Raw genomic sequence first — 18151 nt, 5'->3', positions numbered from 1 at the left:
TGTCCAACACGGTCTACTTCTAAAGTGACCATATTTCCACTATTTCATAGGTGAGCAAAAGTATAAATTTTGTTCTAGGGAAGGCTTAAGTCATTTTTTCAAATGGATATTTTGTCTCTGTTCTGAATCAGTAAGTCCAAGATTGAATTTTTTTGATCATTTGATGCAGTTCAAAAGAAATCAGTGACAGAAGAATATGTCACTTTATTAGTTGTTATATGTCACATCACACATCAGCTTCTAACCCTTGCATAGAGAGAACACCTTTTGACACTTGTCTTAGAGCTCCAGAATTGAACCTACAGTTCTGTATATAAATGGTCGTTTTTTCTCTAATGTGATTTTTTTTTCTCTAATGGATTTTTCCAATTTACTAAGCTGACCTCTTGGGAATAGTGTCACATGGAATTTGTGTGTGTGTCAGGATGACAAACTGCCTAGTTATAATAGATGCTGCCAGTACTACGTGGGGATCACCCATTGTTTGTCAAAGAGGAGCTGCTGTAAATCTCTAATGGAATAGTCGTACACTACTCTAGTGAGATAAAATATGCCCTTTTGACAGGGAAACGCTTGGATGGTGGCATTACACAGAGTCTTTTCTACTTTGTCACTTCTAGACAGATTCTATTATGAGAAGCTAGCTTGTGACATATATAAAACCCGTTCCAGTCTCTCCCTCTATGGTGTGAAAGCTGTCTGTTGAACCCTGTAATATGTTTTATGTTCTTTAAAGTTACTTGAAAAATGTGTGCTCTATTCTGAATCTTCACCTATTCTACTACTGCTTTATCCGTGGAAGTACTTCACTAGTATGAGGAGTTGCCCAGAAGTCAGTAGAATGTTTTGAATACGGAAGGATTACTTGCATAACTCTAGGTTGAATCAAAGAAAAGAGCAGCTATGGGGTAGTGTAGTATTTGCTGAAATCTGCCAGACTGGTGGGATCCAAGATTGCACAGGAATATATTAACTAGCTCTCTGTGTACATTCTTGTGGTTAGCCTGCACAGTAGGACTGTGTCTGGCATGTATAGTTAGCTCCTCACTGTGTAAATTAACTGCTGATCTGGCATTTACTTATTCCAAGGAAAGTCCATTACCAGGTGTCAGTATCTGTGCAGTTTCCAAGGCTGAGTTTGTTCTGTTTCAGACAGCCACTTCACCCTGTACAGATGCTACCAGCTTTAAAATATTGCTGATGAAATGTGTTCTGTAGGACAGCAGAGCTTTTCCTGAAGCGCTCCTTGGAAATGAGAGAGAGAGTCCTGGGACCCAACCACCCAGACTGTGCGCAGTCTTTGAACAACCTGGCAGCCTTGTACAACGAGAAGCAGCACTATGACAAGGCAGAGGAACTCTATGAAAAAGCTTTAGATATCAGGAGGAGAGCACTGGCTCCAGATCATCCCTCCTTGGCTTATACTGTGAAACACCTGGCAGTGCTGTACAAAAAGATGGTAAGCACAAGCCCATCACCTTTTCTCATCACCTAAAATCACTGTAATGCCTTGCATTGTTACAGTCTTCAGTTCAAAAAGAGTGGGTCATGGGAATTTTGTCAGCTACTGGTGCTCTACACACATGCATAAAAGATGTAGTCAGTGGTCTCAATCTGTTTCCAAAAAGCCCGGTAGCTATTTCAAAACACAATTTGTTTAAAGAAAAGCTGTTAATGAATGATGTCTTCTGTGTCCTGCCTGCTCTGTATGCACCACAAAGAAATTTCTGATTTGGTTAAAAGCTAGTGTTTTGGCTGCAGTGAGGAAAACTCTTCCCAGCTGTGTTTGAGTTCTCCACTCTCTGCTACATGACATCCACGTACAAGAGTTTGGTCAGATGTGTCTTAATGGAAAAATCATGTTTCAGGGTGGAGGAGTAGTTCTTTTTACACAATAACATTGAACTTTACAGTCAAATTGAGAGTAACTTGAAGGCTTATGAGGGAGATAGTACTTTACAAGTAAACTGTCTGGCTGAGCCACCTCCAGCTTACGTCAATTCAGCGAAATCAGAGTTACTCCCCCACTAAATGCACTACAGGGAATAGTATTAACAGGAGTATAAACATCTGCATTTCATGATTTCAAAATGGTTTATGAATATTTGTTTTTGCAAATGGTCACTTTAACCATTCAATATAATCTGTGTAAGAGGTGATGTACGGTTTCTAGCTGTTGAACCAAGATAAAATTCAGAGGGTGACAATAATTTTTTTCTTCTATATTTTCACATTTTCCCATTTTTCAAAGAGAAAAGCCTCCTTCAAGATAATCCCTTGGATCAAATGCTCCCGTGTTTTTGCTCAATAATTGTTACCTGCTATTATGTGCATGAAGTTGTTTTGGGTCACATATTCCCTGCTCACTTCAGCTTCTAATTTTGACGCTGCTACAAACTGCAAAAGTACTCAATATTTGCATCAAAAAGATCTTTGCTAGTTTGAAGGAGCACAAATTAAAATTCACGGTGAACTAGTGACGCAGGGAAGAGTGGAGGAAGAGAAGGGACAGGAATCGGATGTAGGAAATGACAATTATTTATAAATAAGTATTTATTCCAGATTAATAACTGATTATCTTCAAACCGTGGCTGAGTGATGCTTTAAAATATAAGGAGAACATTTGATTTGAATTTTGCAATTAGAGTGAACCATTATACAATGAATATTTGCAGTATTTAATTTCTAAATGCTATTAAATGTGACAATTCACATTCTAATAATAGAAGCCTAAGCATACTCTGAAGTACATCCAGTAATTGTGTGAGCAGATTTAAATTTGGAGGAAAACAGAATTGCTGGAAAAATAACCTACAATAAAATTAGAATATGACAGGGGTATTTTAGAGAAATGAAAATCAAGAAGCCAAAGCCTCCATATGGTGAATGGGAAGCAACAGGTACTTGAAATTACTTTGGGCACTGTGGCTGTTCCAAAAAAGGTGATGTGAATCCCACCTCAGTAAGCAGAAATCTGCTCAAAAGTTAAGGCAGCTACATTCCCGTTCTTGTATCACCAATTAAATTTAGGCCCTTTAGGACAAAAAATAAGCTCTGCTCTCACTTATGGCGGTATAAGGAAATAAAAATGGAGAAAACTGTTTGGATAAAAGAACAACTGAAAATTCTTTTTAACAGCCTTCTCAATGAGACACGTGGAGAAAAAAAAGAAGTTAAAAAAGAAAGGAGACGTAGCTGGGAAACACATTAACTGGGAGTTAAATATGCTCAGTGCTTTGGAAAATTAGATGCGGTATATAACTATGAATTAAACAAAGTTAAACCCTTATTCTGGAAACAGTTACATCTTCTCCAAGGCTTTTTGTTTAAAATAGATGTTACAGTTACCATTTTGACGTAAGACAACTGAATCATTTTCTCCCTGTCTAGGGAAAACTTGACAAGGCTGTTCCTCTGTATGAACTAGCGGTTGAAATTCGACAGAAGTCCTTTGGCCCAAAACACCCCAGTGTAGCAACTGCTTTGGTAAATCTAGCTGTCCTTTATTGTCAGATGGTAAGTTTTTCATGTCTTAACGTGTTCATTATTCCTCTCTTGGTGTTTGGTGTCTTTTTTTTTTATTTTTTTAGTGATTTGTACTTAAATGATACCAAAGAAACTTTATTACATTTAGAACATTTAAAAGGGGAATTCCTTATAAGACTTGCAAATTCTTAGGCTCCATTTTGAAAACTGAAAGGATATTTGACAAGGAAAATGTATACAGGGAACACATAATTGCTTGACTGGCATTTCACAAGGGCACTTGGGCTAATGCTCTTTAGAGTATTCAAAATGCCCAAATGCTTTATACGACAAGAGTTAGATTAGAGCATCTCCAGCAATACGGTGGTTCTCAGAGTATGATGGAACACAGCTCCACCACTGACTTGGAGGGCAGCATAATCCTTTGAAATTTATAAAGAGTTCCCACCTGCATGAACTGCAACTCTCTGTAACTAAAAATCTGAGAAGGCTGTAGATTTTCTAATCTACAACTAAGATGAGATTCAAAGGAGATGCAATCATCCTGATGACTTCTTTACTTAGCATCACTATGAGTGAGCTGCAGATTGTTTTCTTGTTTTCTGTATTTCTGCGATGTGATTTTATACAGGCATTAAAGCTGCCTCAGGTAAAATTAAAGAGCATTTGGTAACTCAGCACTCATTATTGAGATTTTTAAAACTGCCTAGGAAGTCAAGACCCTAATTATTATAATATTGGTGGGAACTGCATGTGCAAGTGCAAGCCAATCGCTTTGACAATCTCAATTATCCTCCTCATCTGTCAACAGTACTGAGAAATCAAAACACCTTTTTGTGTTAAATATGCATGACTTTGCATCTAGGATGTGTTGATACTATGCTGGGAAAAAGAACAGCAAATGTAATATATGTCAGTAACAAACAACTTTCTACTACCCAAAGAAAAAGCAGATTGAAGCTTTACCTCTTTATGAACGTGCATTAAAGATTTATGAAGACAGCTTTGGTCCAATGCATCCTCGTGTGGGGGAAACTCTGAAAAACTTGGCTGTGCTAAGGTAAGATTATAAGTTTAGCCTTATAAAAGCAAATTACTATAAAAATTACTAGAAGAAACAAAACATTCCAGTATTGTGTACATACTAAGAAAGCAGAGAACCTTAAGTACACTTTGTTGATAGCATGGTGTGCATTTCAGTTTAAATTAATTGAGACTTGTTTTATTTTTCTCAACTTTGTTTTACTCCAAAGCTATGAAGGGGGTGACTTTGAGAAGGCAGCTGAACTTTACAAGAGAGCTATGGAAATAAAAGAAGCAGAGACTTTGCTGATATGTGGAAAAGCAACTTCTCGACACTCATCGAGCGGAGATACGTTCAGCTTAAAAAGTGCATTATCACCAAACATTTTTCTGGAACACGGACAAAGGTGATATGAACCTGCTCAAAGAAAAGGCAGTCTCTGTTGCTATTTTAAGTAGACATAAAATTATTAAGACAAATCTATTTTTCCTAGGATAACGTACTATTTTTGGAACGACACCTGTCTTCATGAATGACAGGGAAACAAATGTTTAAGCTTGAAGTCCTTCAGTGGTAACTTTGCAAACTATGGTACAAAGGGAGCTGCTTTCATTGTATATAGATACACAGATTAGTTACTAGCTGAAGTTATAGCTAATAATAAAACCATGTGGATTTGGTACCTCTTAGCATAAGTGCCAGGATTATGAGTTGAACCAATTGTATATACTCTATGGGGCAGTTCAGATTTCCATGTTTTTATAGCCTGACCTAGAGAATTTGTGTATTTTTTGTTTCATGAATTGTTTCTGCCTCTTCAGAAGCTTTTAAAGTTGTTTCTAAAGAGATGATAATTCTGGAAAACGTCAAAATACTTTTCCACCCAAAGTTTTACCTGCAGGATGATTTCAGCTTTAAGCAAACCGTTCAAGGGACCTGTGCAAAAATAATTGGTTTCCTTGAGAAGCTAATATAGCTAAATATATCACCATCTGCTGTTAAAGCTGCTGTCAGATTCAACCACGTTCAGTAAAAATACTTCCAGTGAGAAATCAGAATGAAAATGATTATGACCTGATTTCCTGTTGTTAAGCCCTTAGTGATACTTTGACTATTCAATCTCACTGAATCCCTTAAAATACAAGAATGTTTGTGTTAGCTGGAAAAACCTAATGATGCAGAGTAGTTTTGCCATCAAATAAAGATATATTAATCAAATATACCTGCCTGTTGTATTTCTTAATACCCTAGTCATCTAGCAGAATCAGTGTGAAGTCTGTTCTCATTTTGTGCATAAATCCATGAATCAATTGAAATACACACTCAGGAAAGAAATAAAAGTAGAATGTTAGTGCAAAATTAATTGAAACCTCACTATAATACGTCAGGAGCAACTGATGGAAAGATTTATTTGATCTAGTTTGAAAATGCAAATGGGCTTTACCTCAAAGAGGTACTTATCTTCCACAGTCTTTTTTCCCTTTTAGAATAGAGTTTAATGTAACTTTTTCCAGCCCTTGTTCTGCTTAGAAGGAATTTAATATTTTGGTAAGGCTGCAACTTGGCAAAAGAGACGCTGTATAAAACTGATAGAACAAATATACAACCCAAATTTAATTTTAAACATTTAGTTGAAAAAAATCAAAAATAGCTCTTGAAGGTATTTCAATACAGCAACAAAAGAGACACTTTGTAATAGCTCTCTAGGTATCTTCCTCTTATTTCAGAAAATGGGCTTTTATTTAGTGTGAGAATATTCCAGCCACCTTGAAAAGTTTTGAAAATTGGAAAGTTTCTTTGCTGGACTGTTACTGAGCAAGGAGAAGGATGAAAGGGGAAAAAAACAAAACAAACAAACAAAAACCCCAGTCAACCAACCCAGCCCTCCCTGAAACCCTCCACCTCCTCAGCTTGTATGTGTTTCTGTTGCTTAGTCTTCTCAGACCTTGTTGATTCCCTCTTCTAAAGTCAGTGTTAGGAATTACCAGATGTCTGGTGTAGCTTGTCCCCCTCTGCTCTGATTTTTAACAAATATAATGATGCATCTTGCTCTCCTAAATAGTTTTCCTTCATGTTGCTCCCTTAAATAAGGAGCTACTTCCTAGCCCTCCAGTGTTTTATCAGACTTTGCCCATTCAGTGATTTCCAACTCCAAACTGTTACAATTCTTCCCTTAAATCACTTCTCCAATGTATTCATAGGTTGCATGGTTGCTCTTGGAAGGAAAATCAGTCCTCAAAAGTACATGCCAACCATCCTTGTTCTATTAGCAAAGACAGTGAGGAAACAACAGCTTACTCTGTCAATCTAAAAAGAACCTTGATGTACGGAAAATAAAATGGGATGATGAATAACAGTGGAGGGTCTGGCAGGCCAGGCCACATGTTGGCCGTAAGCTTATGCAGCAATAGCCACAGCACTTTTAGGACAGCTGTTCTTGTGGTTGTAGTTGTACCTCATGGACATTAAAAAAAAGTAATTTGTGTATCTGGTGTGTGCCAAACAATAACTTCTATGTAGGAGAACTCCAGCTCAAAACAAAGCGCCAGCAGTTTCAATTAATCACAGAATATCAACATCTCAGTAACATTCATGATACAAAAGCTTTCAGTGTTTACAGTGTAAGATTGATAAATAAACAAACAAAGCTGGACTGAACCATTGCAATATGCTGTAGTTTGGTAATTGGTAACAAAAGAAGTCAAATTTTCCATTAGGTTTTATAGCTGGAATAGATAAGACTAGTAAATGTATTTTAATTCAAAAAGATCCTTAAATCTGGGGGTTTTTTACACTGTTTATTTTTCAATAATTTTAACCATTGGCACATACAATCTTCTCGAAGTATTTTGTAATTATTTCAAATTATTATTGCATATACAAGCTGAAAGTAACACAAGAACCATTTTACAGACTCTGGGCATACAAAAGTGTATTTATTTGCTCGTAAAACTATACATGAAGTAAAATGGTAAACAGTCACCTTTTGTAAAGCTGTCAATCATCTGATAGCAGCCGTGTCAGCCAAATAGTTAAGAGTCAAGATTAACTGAGCTGTTTTGAAATGAGTCAACCGTTTGCCTCAGTATCTCCAGAGGCAGCTGTGTGCCTCACTTTTATTGTTCCCAACAGAAGTGTAAAGTAACAAAGAAATTTAAGTAACACTTACATTGACACTTGTACGAAGCTAACGTAGACTTGGTGACACAGATTCAAGTCTGTACCTTTCTAAAGATCTAATTGTTCCGTTTCCCATCCCTCTTTACAGTTCATTTCTAAAATCTGGCTTCTCCGAAACCAAACGCAGTCCAAAAAACCTCTTCCATTTTACAGTATAATGCACCACACCCCAAGCCCACCCAAAACCTCCCTCAACAGATTCAGAGATGATTTTATGTAAATCTAGTGTCACCTGTGGAGGAAACAGATTTGGATGCTTGTAACCATTGCTTAGAAATCAAACATTTTTAACTAAGTTTTCAATCTGCTGCCCTGAGAAAGAGAAGCACCTCCAAAATACTACTCTCTTTTTACATGTTGGTTGGATACTGCTACCACCATTACTAACTGGTTCTGTGCTGGTCACATCATGCTGTGGAAAAGGTTTTTTGAACAGCCCAAGCTGGAAATATTTGCTTTATGCTGCAAAGGCTGAAACTTAAATTCTTCTAAACCAAATCTAAATAATGATCGAGTTCTGGATCAGACACCTACAGTAGGTAAAATATTTGAAATTGATACTGCAACTTGAAATTGCAGGGTAGTGACACTACAGAACATGCAGGTCAGTTTAACACATGATATTTTAAAAGGCAATACTACTGTAATAACATTGTTTACAAGACTGATAAAATAGCTTAGCTACTCCACTGAAGATATTTGCAACACTAAACAAAGTTTAGAGCATTGAATTTTAGCTTTCCTAAGCAAATCTGGATTAAATATAAGCTGTAATATAGCCCATACGATGGGGATGGATCAGAAAAATATAATATTTAGATTTTTTGATAGATAAAATCTCCTGTTCTTTCCAGTAGTGCTGGTAATTTTTACTGATTTTGTCATGAAATGGTGACATGCTGCTATCCAACCTGCTAATATCATTGTCTACTAACAGAAGCCCAGCCTTGTTGCAGCATACTCAAAGCACTGCCACACACAAAACATACAGGCAGCTATTTAAGGTGGGTGAAAAGGCTGAAATGTTCTGTTTACTCAGGAAAAGTAACCACAGCATGATCCCTGCCAAGTATTTGCAGAGATCTGCGTTACCACGACGAGTAAAAGTGCCTGGAAGAGAAGGAGCAGCAGCGTGAGGGACTATCATCTGCCTTTGACCCCTCAGTCACTCCAGTAGATTTCACCTTTTACTTGTCCTGTACTATGTACTGCTCTCATCACGTGATACTACATATAACATGCTATGCCTGCTTCTGTTAGTTTACCCATCTCCTTTTATTTTCTAGTGAATATCTGGACACTAGCAATGCTGAGAAATTAAAATTTACAGCAGCAAAACTCCATACATTAAAGACATGAATAGACAACAGAATATAAAAAACATAAGGCTGTTTCCTTCCTGCCTCTGTAACAGTTCAGTTTCACTAGAAATGTAAAGATAAGCAAATAAAATAAAAACCTGGTCTTCTCAAAATCCAGTGTCAATCCAAACTCCCAAACATTGTACTTAATATTTGTTTTGCTACATGTTTCTCATTTTGGCCATGAGTTCTTCTAGGCTTTCTTCAGACTCTGCTACCGTTTCCTCAGTTATCAAATTCTCTTCCTATTAGGAACAGGAAGAAAAAGTTGGCGACAAAAATAGCAAACAAAATCAGCTTTATTACCGTTCTACCAAACCATTTTCTAGAACCAAGCACTCAGTTGCAAGATTGGGCCTAGGTGACTATAAATTTAAATTATAAACTATTCTGACTAGGGGTTAGAATGTTCTGGCTGCAATACATACAGATCCTGTGTCACCCAGGTATGCTAACTGCTCTTTGATGACACAGAGCTTTTACAAGGTAAATATGGTAAAAATTAATTAGTCACCAAAATATCAACTGAGAAATTCACGTTCATTTTCCCTCCACCACCCGCCCAAATACATTCAGTCCTATCACCTCAAAACTACATGCACAGTAGCATCCATACTTAAGAAAATGCATTTCATAGAAACACAAAACTGGACCACAGCAGGCACCAATGAGGCGTACTGGGGTTGTTTTACCAGAATTCAAGATGAAGTTTTATTTTAGGTTTAAAGGGTAATTAAACCACTGGCATTATACGTTTAATGTACAACATGTATTTCAAAAATTCATAAAGAATAAATATTTTACCTTGTTTGGGATAGTATATGCTACAGTAATGCCCTCAGGAAGATCAGGTACTGGGCCAGAAGCAGCCTTCAACTCATCTTCTGAAATTTCTGATACTAATTCGATGCCTTTGCATTGAAAGGAATTGAAAACTCCGTTAGAAGAAAATGTTCTTTAATCGCTGTTGTCAGAGTAAGAGGAAAACTACAGCAACTTTTCCAAAATAGAAGAAATTAAGAACAGAAAGACCTTTGATTTCAACTACTTCATTCAATTATCAATGAAAAAATATATTCCCTTTATATATAAAATGGTTCTAAACAATTCATGGATAAGAACAGCACCTCTCCTGTAGGACTTCTTTGTCCTTAGCACTTAAATCTTACCATGAGGACATTTCTCCCAATGGTAAGCAAAGAGAATTTTTTATATCATGTAATAAAAAGAACGTATATACCCATTCTCGAAACAGTTATATAAACCATGCTTACCATTCCTTAAAACAATTCCTTCTTGTTTAAAGCCCTCAGAGGAATATAAAATTCCATGGGATATCTTTTAGCACAGTGGTTATGGAAATGACAAATGCTCTTTATTTATGTATTTAAAGGGAACACAGAGTGAATACATCTTGTCGCATCTTTCATATCTCTAGACCATCTTCTGAGAAAGTTTTTTATTCAAACACGGTTACATTTTGAGCGTAAAATCTGCACATTACACTAAAAATACTTTACCAAGTTGTGGTAACGTTACTGTCAAAATTTGTGAAAAGTCAGCAGTGATTAAACAGTGGAAGTTAGTTACAAAAGTGTGAACCGTAAGAGGGCTGTGTACCCTACAGTGTGTTTACCCAAAACAAAGACTTTATTTGAATCTCAGTACTGGGAACATAATTTCATCTCCAGCTGATTACTTACCCCAGTCATTGTCTTCATGTACTATTTCTTCTTCCTGTTCAATTATTTCTTGTTTTGGTCGTGCGGCTTCTTTTCTCTGGAGGAAAAACAGAACAACCCCAAAACATAATATATATAGTAGTCTGATTTTCAACAACAGCAAAGAAAATAAAATATTCACGTTTCTTCTAATATTTAAGATATGCAGTGACCATTTAGAACTTTACTACACATAAAAAGGCAGAATACCTGCAAGTTCAAAAAAACCCAAACGCATTAACACTCAAAAATATTACTGCAGAATATTATCTTACTGAATGCAAGCCTTCTGCCTACCCTTTGCTTTAAGATAACTCTAAGTACTGGTTTTTTTAGAAACACATGCAGCCATCTGAAGACAATGCTGCTGAAAACTGGGAGCAGCGATGGAAGTTTTCTTTTACTACAGATCTGTAGCTTGCTTTGTTCTTAAGGCTTTAAGAAAGGAAAAGAAAACACAACAAAAAAACCTTTTTACCTTATAATTTTCTTGCTGTTTTCTGCAATTTTGGTCACTACACTGTGGGTTTGGCTTCATAGACATAGTTGGAAAAAAATCCTGCATCGCATTGTAACCAAGATAATAACTCACAGTACCAAAATTTAACAAGTATCTAGAAACACAAACAGAGAAAGCAGGCCCTTAAATACAGGTGCCAACCTAAAAATTCAGTTGCTCAAGCAATAATTTTTCCTCAAAGAACTTCTAGAATAGACTTTCACACTAGTGTGTTGTAAAGAGCTACTGTAATAGTCTTAAAATAAGCTCTAGTCGCCTGACAACAGCATAACTGCATCAACACAGAACCTGGCCCGCTATATATAACCATTTTTAAATAACCTCAGGTTTTTGGAATAAAAACACTGCAAGAGAACTTATTTATTCTTTGTCCATGTACAAAATTTCAAAGATAAGTTAGCACTGTAGCATTTTTGTGTGTCATTTAATGATGTCAAAAGGGAGCATGTTTAAATGCAGAACTAAGATGAGTGTGTGTATGCAGTAAAAGAAATTCTTAGGAAAACCCTAAAGACTTTTTCTACCTCTGAGAAGTTCTATTAAAAACAGCAGTTCCAAAGTAAACAGACCAGTGATTCAAGCAGTGTATTATTTTGGCCCAGTCCAATTATGCCAATACCTTTAGGAAACAGGTCACAAACATCTAAAAAGAACTAGAGCCGTCATTGTGAAAAGGTCCTTCAGGTTTCTTCCCCTTACAGTCCTGTACAACAGCAACAACTCAGTCACTTACTTCAGAACATTTTGTACAAGAATTCCTGCCACAACACCCATAGTTGTAGGAAGACTGGCTGCACAAACTCCTTCTCGTTTTAACGTTTTCTCATCAATATTTGCAGCAACTACAAGTGGAGGAGCACACTGAGGGGAAAGAAAGAAATTAAGTTTTTAAAAAGTATCAGAAAAACCCCACAGATCACACTAAATTTTGAGCTACTCCATCAGTTGTGCCAGGATCACATTCACTAGCCAGCTAATCTTCATATTCCCTGTCGCACTCAGAAAGACAAAACAGCAATTCAGCAGAGCGCTGCATACCGCAAAACAGGCAGATTCACCAGGTTTGATCAGCTGTATATGTCCCGACACTGCATTTTCACTCACTCCAGATTCCATCCAGATTTGTCCAAGTTCATTGCAGGCCTTATAAACACAGAAACACGCACATCAGCACTGCAGAAGTTTGATGATTTTTGTTTTTATTTTAAGCATTGTAATTTGATCTTGCTTTAAAACACAAAGGCTATGATCAGAAAAAGGAACATAAAAATGTAGGATGAAATTGTTTATCCAAGGACAAATCAAAGGGCAAATTAAGTTGTTCTCAAGAAGCCAGCTTTCCTGAGGACCCAAGACTTTGGAACACGCATTAGTGATCCATTTACCAGAACACTACAGAATCAAATTACACAAATTACTTTCAGTGGCCTGGATAGTGTATCTGTGCACCCTCAGTGCATGCAATGTATGGATCAAGTTAGCTGAAGCATAACAGAAAACATGCATTTGGCGTATACCCTGCATTAGCTACTACTACAAAGAAAAACAGTGTGATTAGGTACACACAGCCTTAAGACATTTTTAGCATACAAACCGTCATATGAAGTATACAGTTAACTATACTCAGTCTTTTAAAAGTTTGTGAGATTTAACATGCTGGGCTTTGATAACACCTTTATATAAATAAAATAATTTGGAAAGACAGAGAGGGCTTATGATACTTAACTCTTTTACTAACCATTAGCTGCTAGTAACTTAAAACTCTACTGTTATATTTCTACACATAAAATGTGTTTTGTAAGAATAGGGTAAAAGCTCAGATTCTGTTTCTTTAAATCAAGGATGCAATTTCTTAGAAGATTATTGATAAGTTCCTGTCTTCTCTCTAGTCCCCACAATTCCTAACCTTATTTATAGGAGAAAATAGGCTTCCACCGGCTCATGCCTTCAATGGCCTTACCGTGTTAATTGCCATGCGAGCTTCAAAGTTGTCCACACAGCTTAGCACAAGATCAACAGGCTTCCCTTCCTCTAGCGCACCGTTACTGGAATAAGCATCAGAAGTTTGCATGAAATAGCTGGCAGAACAAAACTTCAACATGGCAATCGACATGCTGCTTTAGAGTACAGAAGCACATGGGAAGTGCATTTCTAACAAAACTTGTGCAAATGCAGAACAGGATACAGCTAGCATCCTAGATTTACACAGCAGAAACAGCAGCATGCTGAAGCTGGGATTTAAGTATATGGGCATTTTAGATTAAAATAAGTTTTATACAGTATACACTACAGTCCGAAGTATTGGAGAATTGTGTCTTTGTACAACATAACTGCAAATGGGAAAAGTTATTTCAGAACTTCTCTGTGAGATTTCTTTCTTCATTCTATGAAGGATATGTGAAACTACTGTAGAGCAGTCAAAACATGATCTGACCTGTTTTCTGTAATGGGAAAAGCCTATAATACCCACAGTTTTGGTTGGAAATCTAAAGATGCACTAATATAAAATATATCTATGTAACAGCAGAAATAAATGCTAACTCTAGAGAAAAGGTCTGTGCAGAAATGTCTTCAACTATACATATTTCCCACTGGTTTTCAAATGGAAGTCACTAAATTGAAAAAAATACCCAACAATAAAAATGTGAGGCTGTGTTTAGAGCCACACACCAGCAGACGGTGAGGGATTTTACCTTATTCTATCCATGAAGTGTTCAAAGTTGTCCAGTGTTGTGATGTTGTAGTTATGTACTTCAAATTGAACATCAGGATTAATATTCCTTATGGAGGAAATAATACGAATCAATGATAATAAATACAATGATAATTTGCATTCTACTCCCTAACTTTACTAGTGTTGCTCCAGTCTTAAGCTTCAAGTCTGAAGACTAGAATACACCTATATTTGTCAAAAATTCACACATTAGATGGGGCGGGTGAGAGGGGGAAAATCACAACATATCAAAGTGGGACTGTTTATACCAAACTTCTGAGCAATTTTAGCTATACTGAAATAGTAGACTTACATTAAAGTTTTGGCCAGTACAAAAATGTCCTTAAAGTATCAATCATTCCCACAACTATTTTACTCTCAAATTTCAAAATTAGATCATGCTACTTTGCAAGTGATTAAGAATGAAACGTTGGTTTTCTGGAGCAGCATCCTATGCAAATACATTTTTATATCCACTTCTCTAAGTTGTACCTCAAAGTATGCTCTGCTGCTTGCACTTTACTTAATCCAGCTTGATGAGGTTGGAAGAAGAGTCTGTTCATGTTTGCCAGTTCCACTTTGTCATAATCAAACAGAAGCAGCTGTAAAATATTGTATTAACAAACGTGAATCTCCAAAGACTCTGCAACCGCAGCACTATGGCAAGGCATTTTAAACAACAGAACTTATTCTCAAACCAACCACACAAACCCCCAACCAAACAGCCCCCCACCTGTTCAGTTCACATCCAAAAGTTACCCACATCGTCAGTATGTGAAGGACTGAATTCTAACTGCCATTCACCAGGAAGTGATTCCTGAAGTCAGAAAACCACTCTTAATAAAAAGCAATCTGTTCATTTGATGTAAACTAAGAATATTCAATGGACTACCTACATGTACACTATCAACTATCACATTCCTGCTTGCTGTTATGGCATTAACTAGAAATGTATAATTTCTTTCACTTGTCTTGGCATGTAGTTCTTCAAAACCAATTCACTTAAAATGCCTATATAATACATGGATATGTTGATTATTATAAATTCCAAATCAACTGTCCAGTGTCCTTTTCTATGTGCAAGATGCTGGTCTTCAGGAAATGTTCCTTCAGAGGAAGGGGGGATAAACTTCGCAAAAAAAATCACCACTGTATTAAGAAACTTCTTAAAGGTCCAAGAGTAAATGGCTTTGCCTAGAAACAGAAACATCTAAGCAAGCCCCTAAATTCCTTGTTTAAAGAAAAATCCTGTTCTACTAACTCTAGAGGTTCTTGTTATCTATACACACATCAAATTATTTTTGGCTGCTGCTAAATTTTTAGCTCTAAGTCTGCCACATGATGAACTAATGTTTGGGATAAAAATATCTGATATCTACTGCATTTCAATTTCATGAATATCAACTTGTTCTCAGAACATAAGACAATTTTCTGTGGGAGTCACCCCCTCCTGTTTGTTTATTTTGTTTTCCTTTTGCAATAATCCAGTATGATGATTAATAGATGGACTTGTATAAAAGTATGGAGAAGATAAGCATCCAAACAGGAATCGTCCACACAATACAGGATTAAGCCCTAAGTAAATCAATTTTAGTAGCACAAGAAAAGAGACTTAAGACTCTTCATTTGTGATGTTTACTTAAGTGCTGCTCTTGAATGCTTTCTTCATGGTACTTTTTTATTTGGGCAAAACCAACTGAGTGAAACTGAATCCAGCTCTTTAGGAAGATGACTGGTCAATCTACTATAAAGAAGCAGAAGAAAACTCTCATTACCTTACCAATGCCACATCTTGTCAACATTTCAGCAGTCACACTGCCAACTCCACCTACACCTACTACTGCAACTGTGAAGGTACGGATTTTCTGTAAAAAGAAATAAAATACAGATCAGTATGTCAAAAGTAGTCCTCACAGAGAAAAAAAAAAAATCAAGGCTGTTTTAATGCAGATAGAATCCTACCTCATAATCTTTGACAATTCCCATTCTTTTTAATGCCATCAAGCGACTACAATGAAAAACAGCAACGTTATAGAGGAAATGCTTGCTACATTTCTAATAGCAATTTTGCGTTTCAGGTATTTAAAATCACTTTTGTTTTAAAAATAAACCTGCCAAGCACCATACTCAAGCCTGCTGTTTTCACCGCTGTTGTGAGTGCCAGTTAGATACAGTCTAAATGAGATAGTACATAGTTTCCTATTAGGAACAGCAATGGAGTACTAAACCCAGAGAAATTTGTGTGCTTATTCAGCTGGTATGAGTAACATCAATAAAATAGTTAATTTCCTAAACAAATCCCCGATCTACAGAATGAAAACCTACACTTTTTTCTTTAAGGAAACCATATGGCAGCTGGACTCTTCCACTGTTTTGTGATCAATTTGATCAGGTTAACTTCAACACAACAATTAAAAAAAAAATAGTATCAGGTGTGAGGATAACTGGAAGAATTTTAAACTGACATTTTATCCTCCTACGGCATTCTTTAAATTGAAAGTATCAATTAAAGTAAAAGTATCAGCTTGTATTAAAACAGTTAATCCTGAAAAAACAAAACTCAAAACAAGGCATCAGATTTCCAGAACCACTGTGCATTACAAGGGGTTCCAGATACTCAAGACTCTAAACCAAACTAAAACAAGGTGCTTAGGGACATGGTTTAGTGCTAGAGTTAGGTTATGGTTTGAATCGATAATCCTGAGGGTCTTTTCCAACCAAAAGGATTCTATGATTCTACAAAAATAGGTAAGTTAGAGGAATAAGACTTCATGTAATACCAACACTTGTGCCACCTATTAACAATTTAACTGAAAAACTCACAGTGTTTCCTCTCTCTATTTCTCTCCCTCTGTACGGTAAAGCACGATAGTACAAAGTAACCTTGATGGACATCCCTGCCAGCCCAGCCAGGTGGGAAATTTGGGAGCATCTCTCCCCTCCCTGCCTCATAGGGCCCACCAGCACTGTCCTGACACCCCCACCAGCACACCCAGCCCCAGCCCTCAGCCCCCCACCTGGCCTGGCCCACATACACACCTCTTCTCCCCCTTACCCAGACCCACAGTTCCAACCCACAGCCTGAGAACCCACAGCCCCCACCCTTCCCCATCCCCTACTCCCTGATGCTGCAAGGAATGTTTAACAAAGGAATGTTGTTTTTACAAAAATTAGGACCTGGCGCCTGACCCCAGCTGGGGGGAAGGTCTGAAAGACATCAGACTATGCATCCTTAATGTAAAACAAAGCCTCCTCAAACTAATCCCAGAATGCAAACTGATTACTGTATTTAAAAAGTTAAGCTAGGGGGAAGGGTAACCAAAGAGCCAGGAATCCATGTTTTAAATAAATCAATAAGGGGTGGGGGTTGCTGGAATTAGATGAGATAGGTAAACTGAGGCAGGCATCGGGTACTCTATAAACCCTGCAGTACCCAACCAATGGGGAACAGGGGAGGGAATTTGCGACCAGGATTTGGGGGGGCTTTTTGCCCTATTATGTGTGCCTGCGTTTAGGTAGAACACCCGGTCTTGCAAAATCGTTAATAAAATATGCTTGGCTGAGAGATCCTGCCTGGATCTATTATATCGGCAAGGTAATTGTTTCCTACAACGCAATCTCTGGGCCTCCCCACACCCAGGGCTCAGCCCTGGCCGTCTCCTCATAACCCAACCCCGCTCAGGTGCAGCCCCCCAGCACACACCGCGCCCCGCCGTGAGGCGACCGCCCTCCTGCACCCCCGGCCGCACCTGTAGGGGTTGGAGTCCGTCACCTCCGGGCTCATGCTCTCAATGCGGGGCCGCGGCGCCCGCCGCCCGCCCCTCTCCCGGGCCAGCTCTTCTTCCAGCTCCCGCACACGCCGCTCCAGCTGCTCCAGCCGGCTCGGCTCCGCCATGGCAGCGACACGTCTCCCCGGCTGAGGCAGCTTCCGGGAGCAGCAGGGAGCGCCGTCCCCTGCTCGCCCGGCGCCTCAGGGAGCGTTCTCATCTCGGGGGGTACCTCCTGCCGCCCGACAGCGGGCGACGGGCTGTGGCGGTGACTGAGGGCAGAGGCAGGAACGACCTCCTGGGAGTCGCTTTCCTCCAGGGGAAGCCACCCGGCTCCGAGAGCCCCGCTGGCCCGGCCACGGGGACAGCTTTCCTTGAC

The 18151-nt window shown here is 38.1% G+C and overlaps 2 protein-coding genes across 4 annotated transcripts in view; one reads left to right on the top strand and one right to left on the bottom strand.

Moving 5' to 3' along the window:
• The window catches only part of NPHP3 (nephrocystin 3), a 30294-nt gene extending 24566 nt beyond the window's left edge, over positions 1-5728 (top strand). The window contains exons 24-27 of one of the 2 annotated variants that reach the window (XM_005505574.3): positions 1219-1459; positions 3391-3516; positions 4431-4546; positions 4740-5728. In XM_005505574.3, the coding sequence (XP_005505631.2) occupies positions 1219-1459; positions 3391-3516; positions 4431-4546; positions 4740-4920 (664 nt within the window). In that variant the 3' untranslated portion in view covers positions 4921-5728. Of the gene's footprint in view, positions 1-1152; positions 1460-3390; positions 3517-4430; positions 4547-4739 lie in introns of those variants that run through there. The other variant, XM_065051717.1, reaches the window with a different exon arrangement.
• Positions 5729-7289: 1561 nt separating this feature from the next.
• Positions 7290-18124, bottom strand: UBA5 (ubiquitin like modifier activating enzyme 5). Of its 2 annotated transcripts, none has more exons than XM_065051729.1 (12): positions 17755-18124; positions 15968-16013; positions 15781-15870; positions 14498-14607; positions 13986-14072; positions 13253-13337; positions 12331-12435; positions 12026-12153; positions 11251-11386; positions 10755-10830; positions 9856-9962; positions 7290-9296 (listed from the first exon to the last, which is right to left on the bottom strand). In XM_065051729.1, the coding sequence occupies exons 1-12, from the start codon at positions 17898-17900 to the stop codon at positions 9213-9215; spliced, it is 1200 nt and encodes a 399-aa protein (XP_064907801.1). In that variant the 5' UTR covers positions 17901-18124; the 3' UTR covers positions 7290-9212. The 2 variants fall into 2 exon arrangements, with proteins under 2 accessions (XP_064907801.1, XP_064907802.1); XM_065051730.1 differs by having other exon boundaries at positions 15786-15870; positions 17755-17928.
• Positions 18125-18151: the final 27 nt, after the last annotated feature.

Source organism: Columba livia, chromosome 2, assembly GCF_036013475.1.
Source record: "Columba livia isolate bColLiv1 breed racing homer chromosome 2, bColLiv1.pat.W.v2, whole genome shotgun sequence".
Classification (NCBI taxonomy): domain Eukaryota; kingdom Metazoa; phylum Chordata; class Aves; order Columbiformes; family Columbidae; genus Columba; species Columba livia.
This window is presented reverse-complemented; position numbering and strand designations above follow the sequence as displayed.